The sequence below is a fragment of the Microtus pennsylvanicus genome, chromosome 11, assembly GCF_037038515.1.
Source record: "Microtus pennsylvanicus isolate mMicPen1 chromosome 11, mMicPen1.hap1, whole genome shotgun sequence".
In the NCBI taxonomy this organism is placed as follows: domain Eukaryota; kingdom Metazoa; phylum Chordata; class Mammalia; order Rodentia; family Cricetidae; genus Microtus; species Microtus pennsylvanicus.
In genome coordinates, this window is record NC_134589.1 from 84,606,965 (window position 1) to 84,623,346 (window position 16,382).

Consider the following 16,382-nt stretch of genomic DNA (forward strand, 5'->3'; position numbering starts at 1 on the left):
GAAGACAAATGCTCAGAATGGTTAATAAACTTGCCTAAAGTACATGAATAGCAAGAAAAATCTAGAATTGGAAAAAAAATTTTTTTTTTTTGCTCTAAAGATGCTCTTTTTAATCAGTATACTCAATTCACTCCAACAAGACTAGGGATCTGAGTTACCAGAATCTAAGTGTGAGGTCCACAGGAATACTCATCTCTTCTTAAGCCCTTTTCATTTCACATTCAATCTAAAAACCTCCAGGCTGGGGCTCAGTCCAACAGCAAAATTCTCATAAGACCCCTGCAGGCCCCATGCTTCCTTGGCAAGGTGGAGAGGTGGGGGGGGGACAGGACTCCATCCTGGATCTTTGTTTAAAACCCCTACTTCCTGTGGACTTTGTGCTTAAGGGGGTTAAATATCTGTGACATTTTTTTTTAAAAAAAAAACTTGGCCCACAGAAAAATTGTCCTGGATAATAAATTTTAATGCTGGATCAAGAATAATGGTTTCCATTATCCCGAAAACCACAAAGGCTTCTCTGGGCTTATTCTCGCTGCCTTGGTTTGATTCTTTGCTTCTAAGAACAATCATGCTTTCCCAGGAAGGGCTGTTCTCCTTACAGGAGACGCTCTGCTGAAAGTCGTTCTTTCAACCAGAAGTCACTGTTTGCTGTGCACCTACTATGTGCAAGCAAAGAACCACCTCAGGAAGTCAGACTTGATCTCTGCTTTATATACCATGCAGACCACAGGAGGATGGTCATGTACACAATCGTAACTTAGGCCAGGGTGTTTGTAGAAATGCAAAGTGATGTACCTTGGAGGCCTGCTCATTTCCAAGGTGAGATGGAGGGGAGTGGATATGGGTAAGAGCAGAGATGTGGGGAGGGAAGAGGTAATTGCAATCAGGATATATGAGAAACGGAGGAGGAAGAAGAAGGAAGAAGGAGAAGATGAGGAGAAGGAGGAGGAAGAAGGAGAAGATGAGGAGAAGGAGAAGGACGAAGAAGGAGAAAAAGAGGAGGAGGAGGAAAAGAAGAGGAAACACAGAGGCCAGCAGAGGATGCTAATAAAGTACACAAAGCTGTGCTGTGATTTCATGCAACTTCCATGCAGAATTTGGGGGGCACTGACCACCACTGCCTGCGGGAAATGCAGCACCACGTGTTTTCCAAACTGATCCAGTCTAATTAACTATGTCTTCTATTGTCAGCCAGGGTTTAAGGGCCACTCACGCTGCTGGGCACTGGACAGACACAGGAGGTGCTAGAGGCACCTATCACACTGACTTGCTCTTTGTGCCGCCATCTCCCTCCGTGGACAGAAAGGCTACAGAACACGGACAAAACCCTATTTAATTTCTAGGACTGACTTTGAGCCTGGAAATAGCCTGGCAAGAGGAAGGGCACAGTGATGATTCCGATGGGGATGGAAAAAAAATGGGAGAGAAAGGAAGGAACAAGGGAAAGGAAGGACAGCTGGAAGGAAGGAAGGAAGGAAGGAAGGAAGGAAGGAAGGAAGGAAGGAAGGAAGGAAAGAAGGAAGGAAGGAAGGAAGGAAGGAAAGAAAGAAGGAAGGAAGAAGAGATAGAAGAAAAGAGGGAGAAAGGGACAGAAGTAGGAAGGGAGGGAAGGAAGGAGAGATGGAAGGAAGGAGAGAGGGAGGGAAAATAGAGAAAGAAGGAGGGAGGAAGAGACAGAAGTAAGGAGGGAGGGAGGGAAGGAGAGATGGAAGAAAGAATGGAGGGAGGGAGAGAGGGAGGGAGGGAGGGAGGGAGGGAGGGAGGGAGGGAGGGAGGGAGGGAGGGAGGACAGGCAGGTGGGTTCCTGCAGCAGATCTGAAGCCAGCACACTCGCCAGGGAACACACAGCAGAAAAAGCTGATGATCCATTCTTTGGGTCTTTGGGAAGTACTACCTTGTCCTTCACAGAAAATTTCAAATTCCTCTTCAGACAAAGTGCCCTCTCCCAGGAGGGACAGGCATTGTTCTCACAGGTCAGTATCTGTGGAGGCGACTTGCATAAAGTCCACCTCAGCTTCCACTTGAAGTCAACTCCGGGAGCCTCCACGCCCGCTTTCCCCACCAGGCACCCATGACTTCTGGATCACTGTCTAAATCTCTGTACTGGCCACTCCGGCTCCACTTCCTTCTGGAAAAATCTGCCCTCCGCACTGACTCCGGAGCCAGTCTTCTTCTGTGACAATCTCACAAAAGCTCCTTCTCTTAAAACCCTCATCAGTTTGGCTTCCGGTGTTCAAGTCCCTCCCCCAGCTACCTGCTCTAGCCTTATCTCCTTGTTTTCTTTCTTGCTGGGTGTGCTCCTTCCACACCCTGCTGCGTGCTTGGTGATTTTTTCACACCTTGTTCTTTCTGTTGGGACTACCCTGGTCTTGAGTGAACACCTACTCATCCTTCAAAGCCGAACGCATGCCACTTCTGGAGTGGGGACAGAATCCGTCTGCTTTCCTGTCTCTCCACATCCTTTCCCTTACGCCCAGTGAAACCTGTCAGAGTTTGTGTTGCTGTGCTAAAAACACAACAATAACAACAAAACTGACCCAAGCCAACTTGAGAAGGGAAGGGTGTATCTGGCTTACAGAGTACATCACTGAGGGAAGCCAAAGCAGGGATTAAGGAATGAACAGAGGCAGGAGCCATGAGGAAAAGCTGCTCACTAGCATGTTTCCAGACTAACATACGGCTATCTCTTATACAGCCAGGACACAGCTGGCTAGGGATGGCACCACCCATAGTGGGCTGGACCCTCCTATAGCAAATGCCCCACAGACATGCCTATCTGCCAACTCAAGGGAGGAAATTCCTCAGTTGAGGTTTCCCTTGTCACAGATGTGTTGAGTGGGTAACTAAAGCTAACTGTGACAGAGCCCTTGGCCATGTCCTACACACGCTAGTTCCTAAGTCCATCCTCATGTTAAGCTGCGAATTCTTTAAGTACAAGGATGGTCTTATTCCTCTTGTAACACCAGTTTTGTATTCACCACTGAAACACTTGTGCATGGACTCTGGGAGGTAATATCTATCCACTGGTACTACTAGTGGGACAATAAACCTGTGCCTTTGATGGTTTTCGACCAACTTTACCCTCTGCCATGAACCACTGGGCCACTGTGAACATCTCGGTGATGGAGACAGGCAAAATGTGTCTATACAGGCTGGTTCTATGAGACGTGCAGGAACACATTGACAAATGAGCAAGGTAATTTCAGGGGTTGATAGGTGCTCTGAAGAAACATGCTGGGTAATGGGATAGATGCGGAGGGCGGTAGGGTGGGGAGCTGCCTCAGATGGGTCTGGGGAAAGCAGCTTTGGGCTGGACCCAAAGGCTCAGGAGTGAGTGTGTAAGAGTCCCAGAACACAGCATCCTGTGCATCCAGAGGCTACCGTGGTGAACAAGGGTTGGAAATGGCCAGGGAGGGCTGCGTGAGTGGAGGGACATAGATCACTTAGAGCTTTGGGTTGGGGGTGATCAGGAGTACCGGTGCTGGCCCAGGTACAATGACAGAATGATCTGCCAACACGGATGCCAGCAAGGAATGGGGGCTAGTGTCCCTCCCTGCTCCTCCCTCTCCCTCTTGTGGGGCGGAGACGGCTCTCATTAATCTCTGGTGGAGGCTGTGCTGTAGCACGGTCTAACTAGAGAACACAAAGACTGCCTGCTTGGCTTTGTTTTCAAGCCGTCAATTCCAAATTCTGCGAGCTGGCAGAGACAGGGCTATTGATTTTCCCTTCTGGAATGCGTGTCCTACAGAGTCCTCGCAAATAGAAACTGAAAAACAGAGGCAAACAGGACTGCTGAGAAAGATGGGGCCAGGGGACGTTTCTTTTTAAGACAATTTGTCGAAGGGGGGGGGGGCGCTGGTTCTTCTCACCACTGGGTAGTGGCTTGTCATCTCAGTCCCCAGTCCGTTTCTCTCTACCTTGGCTCTGTGTCTTCCTGATTTCTCTTGCTTTCTTGCTGCATCTTTATTTAGAACCCGGCACAGTGCTTGCAGGTAGTAGGTATTTAATACTGGCCCCGTGAATGACAGCACGCAGGTGGCTTTCTCCTTGGGCTTTCCTCTAGATCAGTTTGTTTGAGCAACTGTCTGGTCCCCCAGCCCCCACCCCCAGTTTAGCTGCTCCTATCCTTCCAGACACCCTGCGGAAAATGGGACTAGACAGTATATCCAGCATGCACTGGCTGTATGGGGTGGAGTCCCTGCCTAACGACTACCTTCTCTACAGGACCAGGTTAGGGGCTTCCCTCTGTTGGTGGGGGAGGGGGCAGGGTACCAAGTCCCTCAGCATGAGCGGCATGCCAGTTGCTCCCCAGTCCCATAGGGTTCAGACACTGCCGCCTTTGTTCTGAGACCCATGGAAGTCGCATGCTTTCCTCCTTGCCTGGGTGCCCTCCGGAGTGGCTTATTTGGCTACCCTGCATTCTTTCTGATGCTGGGATGTCTGCAAGGGGAGGGACAAGGGTAAATCCAAGAGCCTGGCTGGAGTTCAAGGATGGATAGCCAGAGTAGAACTGTGTAGTCTGGCGGCAAAGTCTTAGCCTTGATTTTGTCTGCCAGCTGTTACTGAATCACACACACACTGGCGGAAAGTTAGTTTTATCATCTGGAAAATGGGGTTGTCACAAGTTTTATTTTTTCCCCCATTTTGAAAGACACACGAGGGTCAGCAAAGTGAATTCATTTCAACATTACAGAACTTTCTTTTTTAAAAACCCCAGCCAGCCTTTGACTTTTTTTTTTTTAAAAAAAATCTTCTCATAATGCAGCATAAAGTGTCACAGAGAGGTTCAGTCAGTTGTCATTTCCCATATCATTTGTACCACACTCCAGTAGGTTCGTCTTTGGGGCATGTTACACAAGATCATAGATCCACCACAGTGTGTTTCCTAAGCCACGCAGCATGGTGCGGAGGGTTTAGAGCTTGCTCTTACACAGACTGAAGCCAAGGCCGCTAGTCAATGAGCCTGAAACTTGGCTAGTCATGATTCACAAGGTCAACAAGCCCGTGTAGGTGATCTGGGTGTAGCAGAAGAGCTACTTTAACGGGTCTTCTGCAAACTTTACTTCTGAAGAGTGTTTCCGATCTCCATGGGCCCGTGCTTGCTTCCCTTCCTCCTCCTCAGAGGGGTGATGGGAACGGAGCCTATGAGAATCATGTACTCTGCCACTGAGGTGCACCCTCTGCCCCCAGATGCATAATTAAATGTTCTACTTCATTACCACCTCTGCCCAGATGCCAACCCACGGTGGGCTGTCAGCTCCCGTCCTGTACCTCCGATCACCCACGTGGCATTTCTCTTGGGATTATAGGATCCTTTGCTCTACCTCCCTCATACTGGAATCAAGAAAGTCCAGAGAGGTAGTGTGGCTTTGCCAAATAAACAGGATGTCAGACTCCCCCACTTTCTAGCGAACAGGTGAGGGGCTGTTAGCACTGTTCATGGGAGACAGGATATCCGCACACCCCCATACGGTGACAACCCAAGTCGTGATCCTCCAAGATCCGCCTCCTGAATTTTCAGTCTCCGTGAAACAGAAGCCCCGAGAAGATGAGTTCACAGGCCCACAAGCATGACCCTCCGCTGCTTGCCCCCAAACAGCATTCATCAGGAGTTCACATTTTATCCTGTTGACTTATGCCTGGAGGAGTGACTACGAGAATTGGCTGTCACTGTATTGTCTGAGCCTGGATCTCCTCAACTCACACTTCTTTCCCCAGCCTCCAAGGACGCACCAAACACATAAGTTCTATTGGTGTGGTCCCTACTGGCTCCTTCTTTGGGTTCCACATCTCTCGACTTCCCACCCAAACTCCAGCTTTTATCTCCTTGGACCAGAGAGAACTTCATCTCTTACTTCCGACATTTCCTTCTTCCACTGTTTCCTTTCAGAATACAAAGTCTCAGAAGATGTCTCTGTATCTGCCCTTGGACACAATCCCTTATCCAATTTTGCCCTACACTTTGTTTGCCCTACCTGCCCATTTTACCCTGTGAATTCTAAGCCTCACTTAGACAGAAAGGCTCCGATTAGGAGCGCTCTACCTGGCTGTACCTGAAAGCAGGCAAATACGGCCTGCGCCGCTATGACAACCATGAAGGAATGCAGCGGCGGCAGCAGGCAGCAGGCTGGAAACACCATCTTGTGCCAAGCACTGCACAGAGCTGCTATATGCATTATTTTATTAACCTTCACAAAATCCCTATGAAGTAAGACCAATTATTAGCATCATGTAACAGAAGCAGAAACCCATGCTCAGAGGTGTCAAGGCATTTACCAAAGGTCACAGATCCAGGACCCAAACAGATGGAATTCATATGTAATTCTATCAGACAGCCAAGCCATGCTCCTAACCTCTAGGCTGTGTTGCCTTAAGGCTATTTTCCTCCTCCTCCTGCCCCTCACTCGCCTCAGACACTCATTTGCAATTTTTTGTGTTATCAGCATTTTACCTAGCATCCTCTTCAGTGAGCATCTTTCTTGTCCCTGGTCACACAGTAAGCCACAAGAACAGGAATTACACTTCCGGGCCCTTAGAGGTTTCGCCCCATGTGCACACTGCTCACGGAACAGGAGACTAAAGAACAACACCTGCCATTAGTTTGCTTTTCTTTCTTTTTAAGAACGCTTGCTTGAGTGTGTTCCCCTCCCAGGACTGCGGGGAGGTAAGGAATGTACCCTAACAAGAGGAGAAGACCTGTGTTCAGGACCTGAATCTTCTAGCCAGGTTTAGAACCTTTCTGTGTGTCCTTGGGACACTACACATGAAAATTACATACTAAAAAACAGTTTTATGCACCATCTTTTAATTTTATTTTTTTTAAAAAAACCTACCTACTGTATGCAAATGGCCTTCAGGAAGTGCATGCAGGATAGATATGAAACACAGATGAATTCTGTGTTTAGATTTGTGTCCTGCATCTACAATGTCTCTTATATAAACATTTCAAAACCCCCAAAACCTGAAACTCTGAACACTTTTGGCCCCAAGCCTTTTCAGATAAAGAACGCTGGTTTGGTTCTGTATTTGCACTGCTCTGTCTAGAGACAGGCCCAGCAGCGTTGCTGGGCTGACTTGGGAATTTGGAAGCTTTTACTCCTGAGGCCTTTGCACAGTTACAGATATTCCAAGGGGAAGTTAAAGTTCCCCCAACTCCTCTACTAGGAACCACTGTGGGACCGGATTACTTTCCTGAGGATGAGAAATGCAGCTGACAGCCACACAGCCCTGTTTATACATGACTATAGTATGTCTGCTAACTGATCCATGTGAAATTACCACCGCGGGCCCACACAGATCATTCTGTATATGGAAAAATGTTAACTTGGGGCTCAATCATCAGGAAGCTTGTAGACATCAGGTTAGTAGTTCTCTCTCTCTCTCTCTCTCTCTCTCTCTCTCTCTCTCTCTCTCTCTCTCTCTCTCTCTCTCTGTTTTTCGCTTGTCCTGAAATCCTGGGATATTAATTAAGACAATGTGTTGGTCTGAATTCATGGCAGTCCTAAGTTTCTAGAATCCAAGAAACAAAATGATAGAAAAGCTGAAGGTGCCACCCCTGAGTAAGACACAGGGCTCTGCTAGTGGGCTCTGCTGCCTCCTGCCATCTCCATCCCAGAAGCTCTGTCTTCTGTAAGGCCCGCCCACACCTGTCTACAGAGGCCTTCACATGCACTGGCAGCACCTGCGCTGCCTCCCTCTTTCCTGTTCCCAGAGGAAGGAGCAGGCAGCCTCCTTGTCCCAGAGGCCCCGCAAAGTCACCTCTACCTCCCAGTCCCTCACCTTTCAAAGATGTCCGTGCCTTATGTGTGCCCTCTGTGTGCTCGGCATGTTAAACACCAAAGGTTTCGCAGAGCCCCAGCCCCCAGGGTGAGGGGTGGGGGAGGCAGATGGCCTGAATCTGGAAGCCATCACCAGCTCCCCGACTATGTTAGCAAAGTAAAACCCACCATTTGTTACAGGGGAAAATGACAGTTGTAGATTTTTCCCCCTCCCCTTTTAGTCTCTTACAAGACCTCTTGAAACGGAATTGAAGCTAATGAAGGAGGCTGGTACGCAGACAGACTTGCTCAGCCCACTCAGGCGGTGTCTCTGTGCCTGCCTCCAAAACTACTTTGAACCCGAGGAATAGCTTTGTGGGTGGAGACTCAGAAAGCACACACCTTCTAAAGGCAGGGGCCCAGGAACTGTGGCCGTCGCATAGGAAAGGATCACAGTTATTAGGCCAGTACAAATACGGAGCGTTGGAACACAAGTCTGCTTCTGAACTATGGTGACAGTGTGTGGGTGTGACCATAGTAAAAACTGTGCAGAGCTGTTCACACTTGCTCTTGCTCTATGCAAGGGAAATTAACGTCTGAAGGCTCAGGTCCATAAACTACACTGAAGTCAACTTCCTGGTATTGCTAGGGGACTAGGGTGACGTAGAATTCTAGGGAACTGGTACAGGGACCTGCCTATGATTTCTTGACATCTTGTCAATCAATAGTGATGTTAAAATAGAATGTGAAGAGCAAACAGATGAAAGTCCAGTGCAGTGGGAATGGACTTGGATTCATATCCCCAAGGTCCTGAGACACAAGTTCTAATGCTATTTCATAAGGGGTTGGAGACCAGCCCATTTATAACAGTGACGTTATCACCATCATCACCACCGTCACTACCATCATCATCATCATCATCAGTGCTTGAATTTGGTGAATACTAAGAATGAGACTTTTCCTTCTTTCTCTCCCTCCCTCCCTTCCATTTTCCTAATTGCATATAACACCTGTACCAGACTCTCATGCCACAGAGGGCCCAGGGGGAAGCTAGCTGGCCGCACAGTCATACTGTTTTGGTGCCTTCAGGCTCTGACTCAGGAAGAACAAACAGGGCTTTGTGAAGCTCGCCACCTTCCAAGCCAGCTGATGTGCCCTCTTGTTCCTCACTCCCACGTTGGCCAGAGAGCCCAGTGAGCTCTATCTGCGCCAAAGCCACAAACACAGCACTTACAGGTTCTTCACGTCTGTGATGCCGCGGAACGCCTTCCTTGGGATGCCCTGGATCTGGTTCTCGCTCAGATCTCTAAACAAGAAGAGAAGAGGCAAACCAGTTAGACGGAGACCGCATTCTCTGCATCTCATTACGATAACAAAACCCTTGAAGGCTGCTGGTGCTGCCCACCAGAAGTGTTTGAGGGGCTGTTTAGTCTCAGGCCCCTGGCTGTTACAAGCCTGTACATTGTTCTGCAAGTGAGGACGTTAGCAGAAAAGGTTACTAGGCTGGGAGCAGCTTGCCTGTGTGTGTGTGGGGGGGGGGGGGGCGCACTGTGGGTGGTCTCACACCTCCAGGCCACAGCCAAGACTCCGGGTTATTTGTTACGCACACCACACCCCATTCAGTTTTGGCACTTCCCAGAGAAAAGAGAAGACCCTTACTCCCTCCCCCGCAAGACATTCCTCCCAACTCAAGGTCAACACCACTCAATTTCCCATTTCTCAGGAAGTTCTTTTGCCCAAGTTCCCTGCTCTTAGCATTTGGGATTGAAACTGAGCCTGGTCCCTGGGTTTTCTGATAGGGAAAGAGGACCTCTTATGCATCTGCACACAGTCCAAAAGGGGGGGTCCCGCCCCTCATTCTGCACTGAGGAATGCCAACACACTGGCTACTTCGAAGTGGATGTGCGGAGTGTGGTGTGTGGCTGGCTCCAACCCAAATCTTCTCCAAGGATTTAAGTGTCTTCTAGAGCCTCGATTTCCTTCCCATCCCTGAAGGCCTTTTTGGATTGTTTTGTTCTTTGGTTTCGTTTTTTATTTTTTGCTAGACCAAACACGTGCATTTGTTTTCATTCAGACCTCAAGCCTGCTTGGATCTCAGTGAGCAATCAATCCGTAAAGACCCATCTGAGCCCCAGGCGCCTGAGGCAGCTCCGCCAAACACTGCAAGCGGCAAGGCTATTTCTGTGCAGCCACACGCTGCAGGAGCATCTTCAAGGAGGACAGTGGGAAGGGGACGCATGGGTGAAGATTGGACTGTCTGACTGCCGCCCCTCTGTGCTTCTTTTCAGATATGAAAGGTATATACACATATACACAAATATACATGCCTGTTAGTTTGAAAAGAACCCCCCCCCCAATAATGAGGGGAAAAAATTCAACCACAGACCATAAACACTGCTAACAATTATGCAGAGAGCATATACATTTTATCGACATGACCTAATATAAGGTCTATTCTAAACCATTTTTCACACGCTATATTGAGAACATCTGTCTATGTCTCTACCAAGTGCATCAATGCCAACATTTTTAATGGCAGCACGGTATCTAATTGTATGGTGCATTGTATGACTGGGATTGTTCAGTGGGTGTTGGTTCCACTTCTGTCACATAAAGAAACATGAAATGGGCAAGATGGCTTAGCAGGTAAGGACCTTGCTAGCAGATCCAACAAGCTGAATGTCATCTCTGGGGCCCACAGGGAAGGAGAAATGAACTAACTCCTACAAGCTGCCCTCTGACCTTCACATATGTGCCACAGCATGTGCATACATGTGCGCGCACACACATCATGCAAAATGGGAAAAGAATTTTTTAAAAAAACGGAAACCCCAGGACAAATTTCTCCATCCCCACCCTTGGGGACACGTCTCAGGAACTCGCTCCGCACAAGATCCTGAACCAAGAGCTTGTGCCGCAGGTTAAGCTCATCTTTGCTGAGTTCACCTGCAGAGAGATTTGTGATGGATGGATGCTCACAGGCTGGGTTTTGACACCACCTCCTCATAGGCTACTGAGGACTTCAAACATATATGGAAGTAGATGGGAGACTGCCACGGTCTACGTACGGAAACTCGGGCACTCTTCAGGGACGCTTTGCAAAAAGGGAGGAGGGGAAATAAGACAGCAGAAGAGAGACATCATCCATTTTTTTTCCTTCTGTCACCTGCCGATAAATGACACACGCTTTGAGCAGCTGGCTGAACTTCAGGAGAGCCGGGCTCGCTTTGGCTACTTTTCGGCTCCAAGGCTTACTGTTGGGGTAGGATGTCCCAGCGAGTCCCAGACACCTCTGGGGCTGCCTAGCAGGGTGCTTCCCCATCTCAAATTCAGTTTCCCCTTTCTACCACCGACGTAAGTAAATTCTGGTGCATAATGAGCTCTGGTGCAGGCTCCCCCAGCCAGGCCCTGATTCAATGAGCAGGGCTCCAGCCTGGAGTCGGGGCACTGAACAAAAGCCCACGATGACAGGCAGAGGTCAGGCGGTGTCACCCAGGCCACTCGGCTGCTCTCCATCAGCCTCCAGAGAGGGGGCCCAGGTCCTGTCATCCAACTAATGCAATTTCCACCGGGCATCTGGGCGGCCATGGAGGCTCCTGCAGCCACAATGGGCCCAGTCTTCCCTGCCGAGGCCTGTCGGTCTGCGGACCACGAGCTCCTTGTTTAATAACCTCTCAGCCTTTGCTGTTATCGTTGGCTGCTAGGGAGAGCAGGCCTGGCCACAAGGTTGATAAATGAGAAAAATCAGGGAAAAGGAGGGAAGAAATCAAATAGAAAGAAGGTTTAGAACTGGCAGCTTTAACCCTTGCTCGAAGCCGGAAGAGGTGGCACCTATTCTAGAAAGGGCGTTAACCTATTTTGAACAGGACATACACTGAAACATTCTGGAGAAGCACGGTTGTGCAGAAGTTCTGCCTGATAGTGGGGGCAGTGAAGAAAGGAGCATAGTACTTAAACAGAGCGAGATGGTGTACTAAGGGGAGCCCGTTCTCATAGGCAGCCCTCGGGGAAAAGCCTGTATTTGGGTGAAACAGCTGCTTTGGTTTTTCTGGTCCCACATCCTTCCTGTACGTGTGTCCAGCTTTCTTTTGACTTTAGAGAACCCAGCAGAGGCACAGTTTTCTTTCCTGTCTCCTGGCCACTGTATTTGCCCTGTCCAGACAATGTAAAACAGCAGACAGGGAATTTATCTGCTCCCCGTGACAATCCGCTTATAAATTTTATTAATTTTATTTTCTACTGAACCCTCTTTACTATGGCTAACAATGCCACAGCCACGCATCTGCGGGATTGTATATTGATTTCATAAATACCTCCAGTGGGCTGACAAACTGACAGATTTAATGGTGTTGCTGATGGGGCGTGGAGGAGGGCTCGGGGCTGGGTGGTTCATTTTCGGTAACCATCCCTTCACAATTATGGCAGGGCCTTTGTGAGCTTTCCTAAGAGTGTGTTTATCTCAGTATGATGTCTGAGCACAGAGCTATTGCCGGGTCCGATCCTCCAGAGAGACAAGAGCCACCATTTTGGCTGACAATTAAATAAAAATAACAAAATCTATCCATGACGCGTAAGAGCCTAGTTCTCGTCAACTGCTTTTTTGGGTTTTAGTGTCTGTGAGAAAGAAACACGCAGAAGTGACCAGAATGGCACCCCCTCCCCCAAACATAAGGGAGGCACAGGTTAAAGAAAGGCTGACTAGAGCAAAGTGTGCTGGGCCTTTCAGGGTGCCAGGAAGAAAGATGGCAGGTCGGGAAGGCTTTCTTGGTTGGGAAGTGGGCTATGGATCAGGATGCCTTTTTAAATAATTAGGTTTCTGAAAGCTAAGGAGAACTGCATTAGCTAAAGTGCAGTTCCCAGCTTCCGGAAAATGATTAACCGCCTGATTATTCCGTCCCAAAACACAGGACCAAGGAGGACTTATTAAGGAAACAGCAAGTCAAATGGGAGTTGGCAAGAATGGACATATCCCACATCCAGCCAGCCCTCCCACAACCCTTTTAATTTACTAAAATGCTTTGGACACAGATTAACTTTCTTGGCAAATTTATTATTGCTTCATCTACCTTAAAACAGGAAGCGCGGACACTTTGATAAATGGATTGAAAGGTTGTCTAGTTGCAGAGACGCCTCTGAAATGCTTCCGGGGCTCTCCCCGCAATGTCAGGCTTGCTTTGTTCTCAGGGCAGCAGTGAATGCCGGCCCTGCAGGACTCGGGCTGAAAACACTCTGGCGGGTATACTGGTCCCAAGTACGTTTATTCCAACTTGCCCGGATTAAATGGCACTTTACACGTGGGGATGGGGGTGGGGGATGGGAGGTATGCGTTGAGGTTTTGAACCCAATGATTATAAACTGGTAAGATGGGTGGGAACTTCCAGAAACATTGTGAACACTTGTTTCTGAAGTGCATGGCACAACTTCTAAGTTGTATGATCATTCAAGTTGGTTCAATACTCTGATTCAGTTCCCTCATCTTTCAAATGGGGTTACTGGTATACCAGCTTCCTCAATTCTGGGCGCAAACTGTGGGCCCATGTAATGCACTCTGGGTACTTGGAGCACGGGGGACATTCTGCAAACGGGGCTTTTACTCCCTGAGCTTCTTCCTCCTTTAGGTTTGGATTTATGTAGCTAAACGTGTTCCCAGTCATCGCCCACAGGACACGAACTTAAAACAGGGCACAGAATAAAACACACTAGTATTACTCGTATTCCTTCTACAAAATCTGAGGGGAGACGAAAGCTTCCCTTTTCTAGAATCTACAAAGGAACGCTTTCCTTGTCTAGAAGCTACAAAGGACTCTCTATGTTTGATTCCACATCGCTTCATTGTGGTTGAAACAATAGAGGCTAATTGAAGAAAAAGGCTGAGACCCTCCAGGGAAGCAGATGAGCGCACTGCTCAGCCATCCTCAGAGAAGCTTCCTCCTGCAGCAGTGGGAACGAATAGAGACCCACAGCAAGAAAAGACAGAGTGACAAACCTCGGGATACTCAGCCCTAAACGGGATATCTCCATTAAATCCCTCCCCTCAGGGCTCAGGGGACTCTGCCATAGAAGAGGTGGAAAGAGTGTTTGAGCCAGAGGGGATGGAGGACACCAAGGAAACAAGACCTTCTAAAGAAAGCAGGATTGACACACATCTAATCTGAGACAGACTGTGACAGCAGGCACTGGGCCTCCACGGGTCTGCACAACATGGGGTCCTAGAGCCGAGAGGAGACCTGGACACATGGGGGGTCTCCCTCCCTAAAACAGGAGCGAACCACTTGCAAATAAAAAGCTGTCTCCAAGGGAACCTCACTGGGTAAATAAACCACTCCTAAGGGTAGAAGGCATGCCCAGTAGAAGATGCCAACACAGAACAAACTCAACAGCATCTTTGGAGATTCTTTGTCTCATAATGTTGGGTCAGGCTATTTTTTTTCCAAATCTTACAGGTCTTTGTGCATACATTTTGGCTTCTGGCTTTGTGTTTTTAACGAGATTTCTGAGTGTGTGAACACGAGTGTCTCTGTATTTCTTGTGCTTTTTTCTTTGGCTCTTTCTCTTCTGTTTGTTTTTTTTTTCTGTTCGCATTTATTTTTGTTTTATCGTATTTATTTTATTATCATTCCTTAGATACATGTTTTTTTTTTCCTTCTCCTAAGGAGAGGTAGAAAGAATGTGAATACAGAGAGGGGGGAGGTGGAGAGCAACTAGGAGGAGTATGGGGAGGGGAAACCATAATCAAAATATATTGTATGAAAAAAATCTATTTTTAATACAAGAGAGAAAAAGAAAGAGACAAAGGTTGAATTGGCTGAGAAACCACGACTCCAAGGTTAAACAGTGGACGGACAGAGTCCTTTAGGACTTCAGTGCAGGTAGCAATATGCCAGAGAATGAGCACACAGAAGGAAATAAAGAAAACCTTAACTAAGATCTCACTTAGCCTTAGGTCTTGGACCTGAGCGTAAAAGGAGCCGGGAGGGACTTTCTTCAAGCAAGGGGGCTGGCCTTTGTAGCCACGCTCCCAACAATCCTTGGTTAGGGACCACCCAAGAGAATTCGACCGTCCGGCCTCTGCTGCCCTCCTTAATGTAAGGGTGAGTGACACCAGCAAGCCAGGACAAATTGCCGGAAAGTTCCTGGCTATGAGACTTATCAGCTAAGTCCAAAACTCCTGGGAAGGGAAGCCAGTGCTAGAAGAGACAACCTAGCAGGCTAAACCCATTGATAAGGCAACTTCAAAGACAATTCTCAATCAGGAAGCTGGTCGCAGGCTGAACCATCACTCCCCAAATAGGAATTAAGAGCCCACACAAGAAGCAGTCAGTGAGATTTATAACTCCTTTGTTCAATGCCTCAATCCCTTACGCAGGAGACTACTCAATGGTGCCTTTGCAGTAGCTTTAAAAAAATCCATCAGCTCTTGATTAGCCAAACTAAAGGAGAGCGAGATATAAAAAGCGTTTATATTTGGACCTGTTATTGAATTTGGGATCAGGGTGGTGGATTACTACTCTGATTCTCTTTGGCCTGAATATATGTTAAAATTACTTTCACATTCTCTGCCTCGTAGGAGGGAATTTTCCCATTGGTGCCCTGAACATATCAATCAAAACCCATTTAGGGGTTTAAAGATTTCTGACAAACAAGCCACAGAGCTAACATTTCTCATATTCTCTACACGGCTCCTTATAGAAAACTAACCCTCGCTTCCCCTCCCTGAAGCCCCAACTCCTAATGTATGATATTCCCGTGACCAATCACTTTGCTCTGAGAATTAAAGGGAAAACATTGTTTTCCCTTACTTGATGCTATGTGGCAGGAGGGACAGAGTTGGAGGCAAAATTATTCCCTGGGGACTTTACTGTGTGGACTTCAGGGAAAATTTATCTTAATAGGTAAATCTCTTCTGCGGGCAATTTATCTTAATAAGCAAGATTATATATTTGCAGTTGGGTCACTGTCAAAATCAAATGAGCAACCAGCGAGCGTATGTCTCGTTCTAAGAAGCCTGGCTCCCTCCAGCTGGGTATGTCTAGTCAATGGTATCCTTTGTCGCAGGCAGATGACAATAGTGTAATGGAATCATTTCCTCAAGAACTGCCACCTATCTCGGGGACACAGAGAATCAAAGTACGCCTGTTGGGGGCGGGGGAATGACCCACAATCACTTCCCAGCATTCTAGCTGTGTTGCTGGCTTTCACTGCCCGAGCCTACATTACCTCCTACCTTGACATGAGAAAGTGAACGCGAGGTATCAATAAGGCAGCTTGTGTCCCGCCTTTCCTTACACACTCGCCAGAAACTTCCTTTATTAATCGGGTGTTTAAGAGCAGTGGAAGGAATGCCAGTTTACATGATGCTTCCTTCAGAAAAGACAAATTAAGCACCTACGTGTTACACACAGAAGCAAACGGGGCTGACCGCAGGTCCTGGAACCTGCACTCTTAGTTAACCTTGACACAAAGGCGCAGACTCCTCGACACTGACAAATGTAAAACATGCTCTGCACACCTCCGGCAACGAGAGCAATAGTTTTCATTTCAATGCTGCTTGATTTTCAACAAGAAGAAAGCCTGTCTGTAAATGCACACTGCTTTTATGAATTTGTCTTTTGCTCAGGACCCCAA

At 47.9% G+C, this 16,382-nt stretch overlaps 1 protein-coding gene across 2 annotated transcripts in view; it reads right to left on the reverse strand.

The window, feature by feature from the left end:
- Positions 1–16,382, reverse strand: part of Slit3 (slit guidance ligand 3) — a 593,809-nt gene that overhangs the window by 194,561 nt on the left and 382,866 nt on the right. For both annotated transcript variants that reach the window (XM_075941332.1, XM_075941331.1), the window contains one exon: positions 8,992–9,063. In XM_075941332.1, coding sequence (XP_075797447.1) covers positions 8,992–9,063 — 72 coding nt within the window. The remainder of the gene's footprint in view (positions 1–8,991; positions 9,064–16,382) is intronic.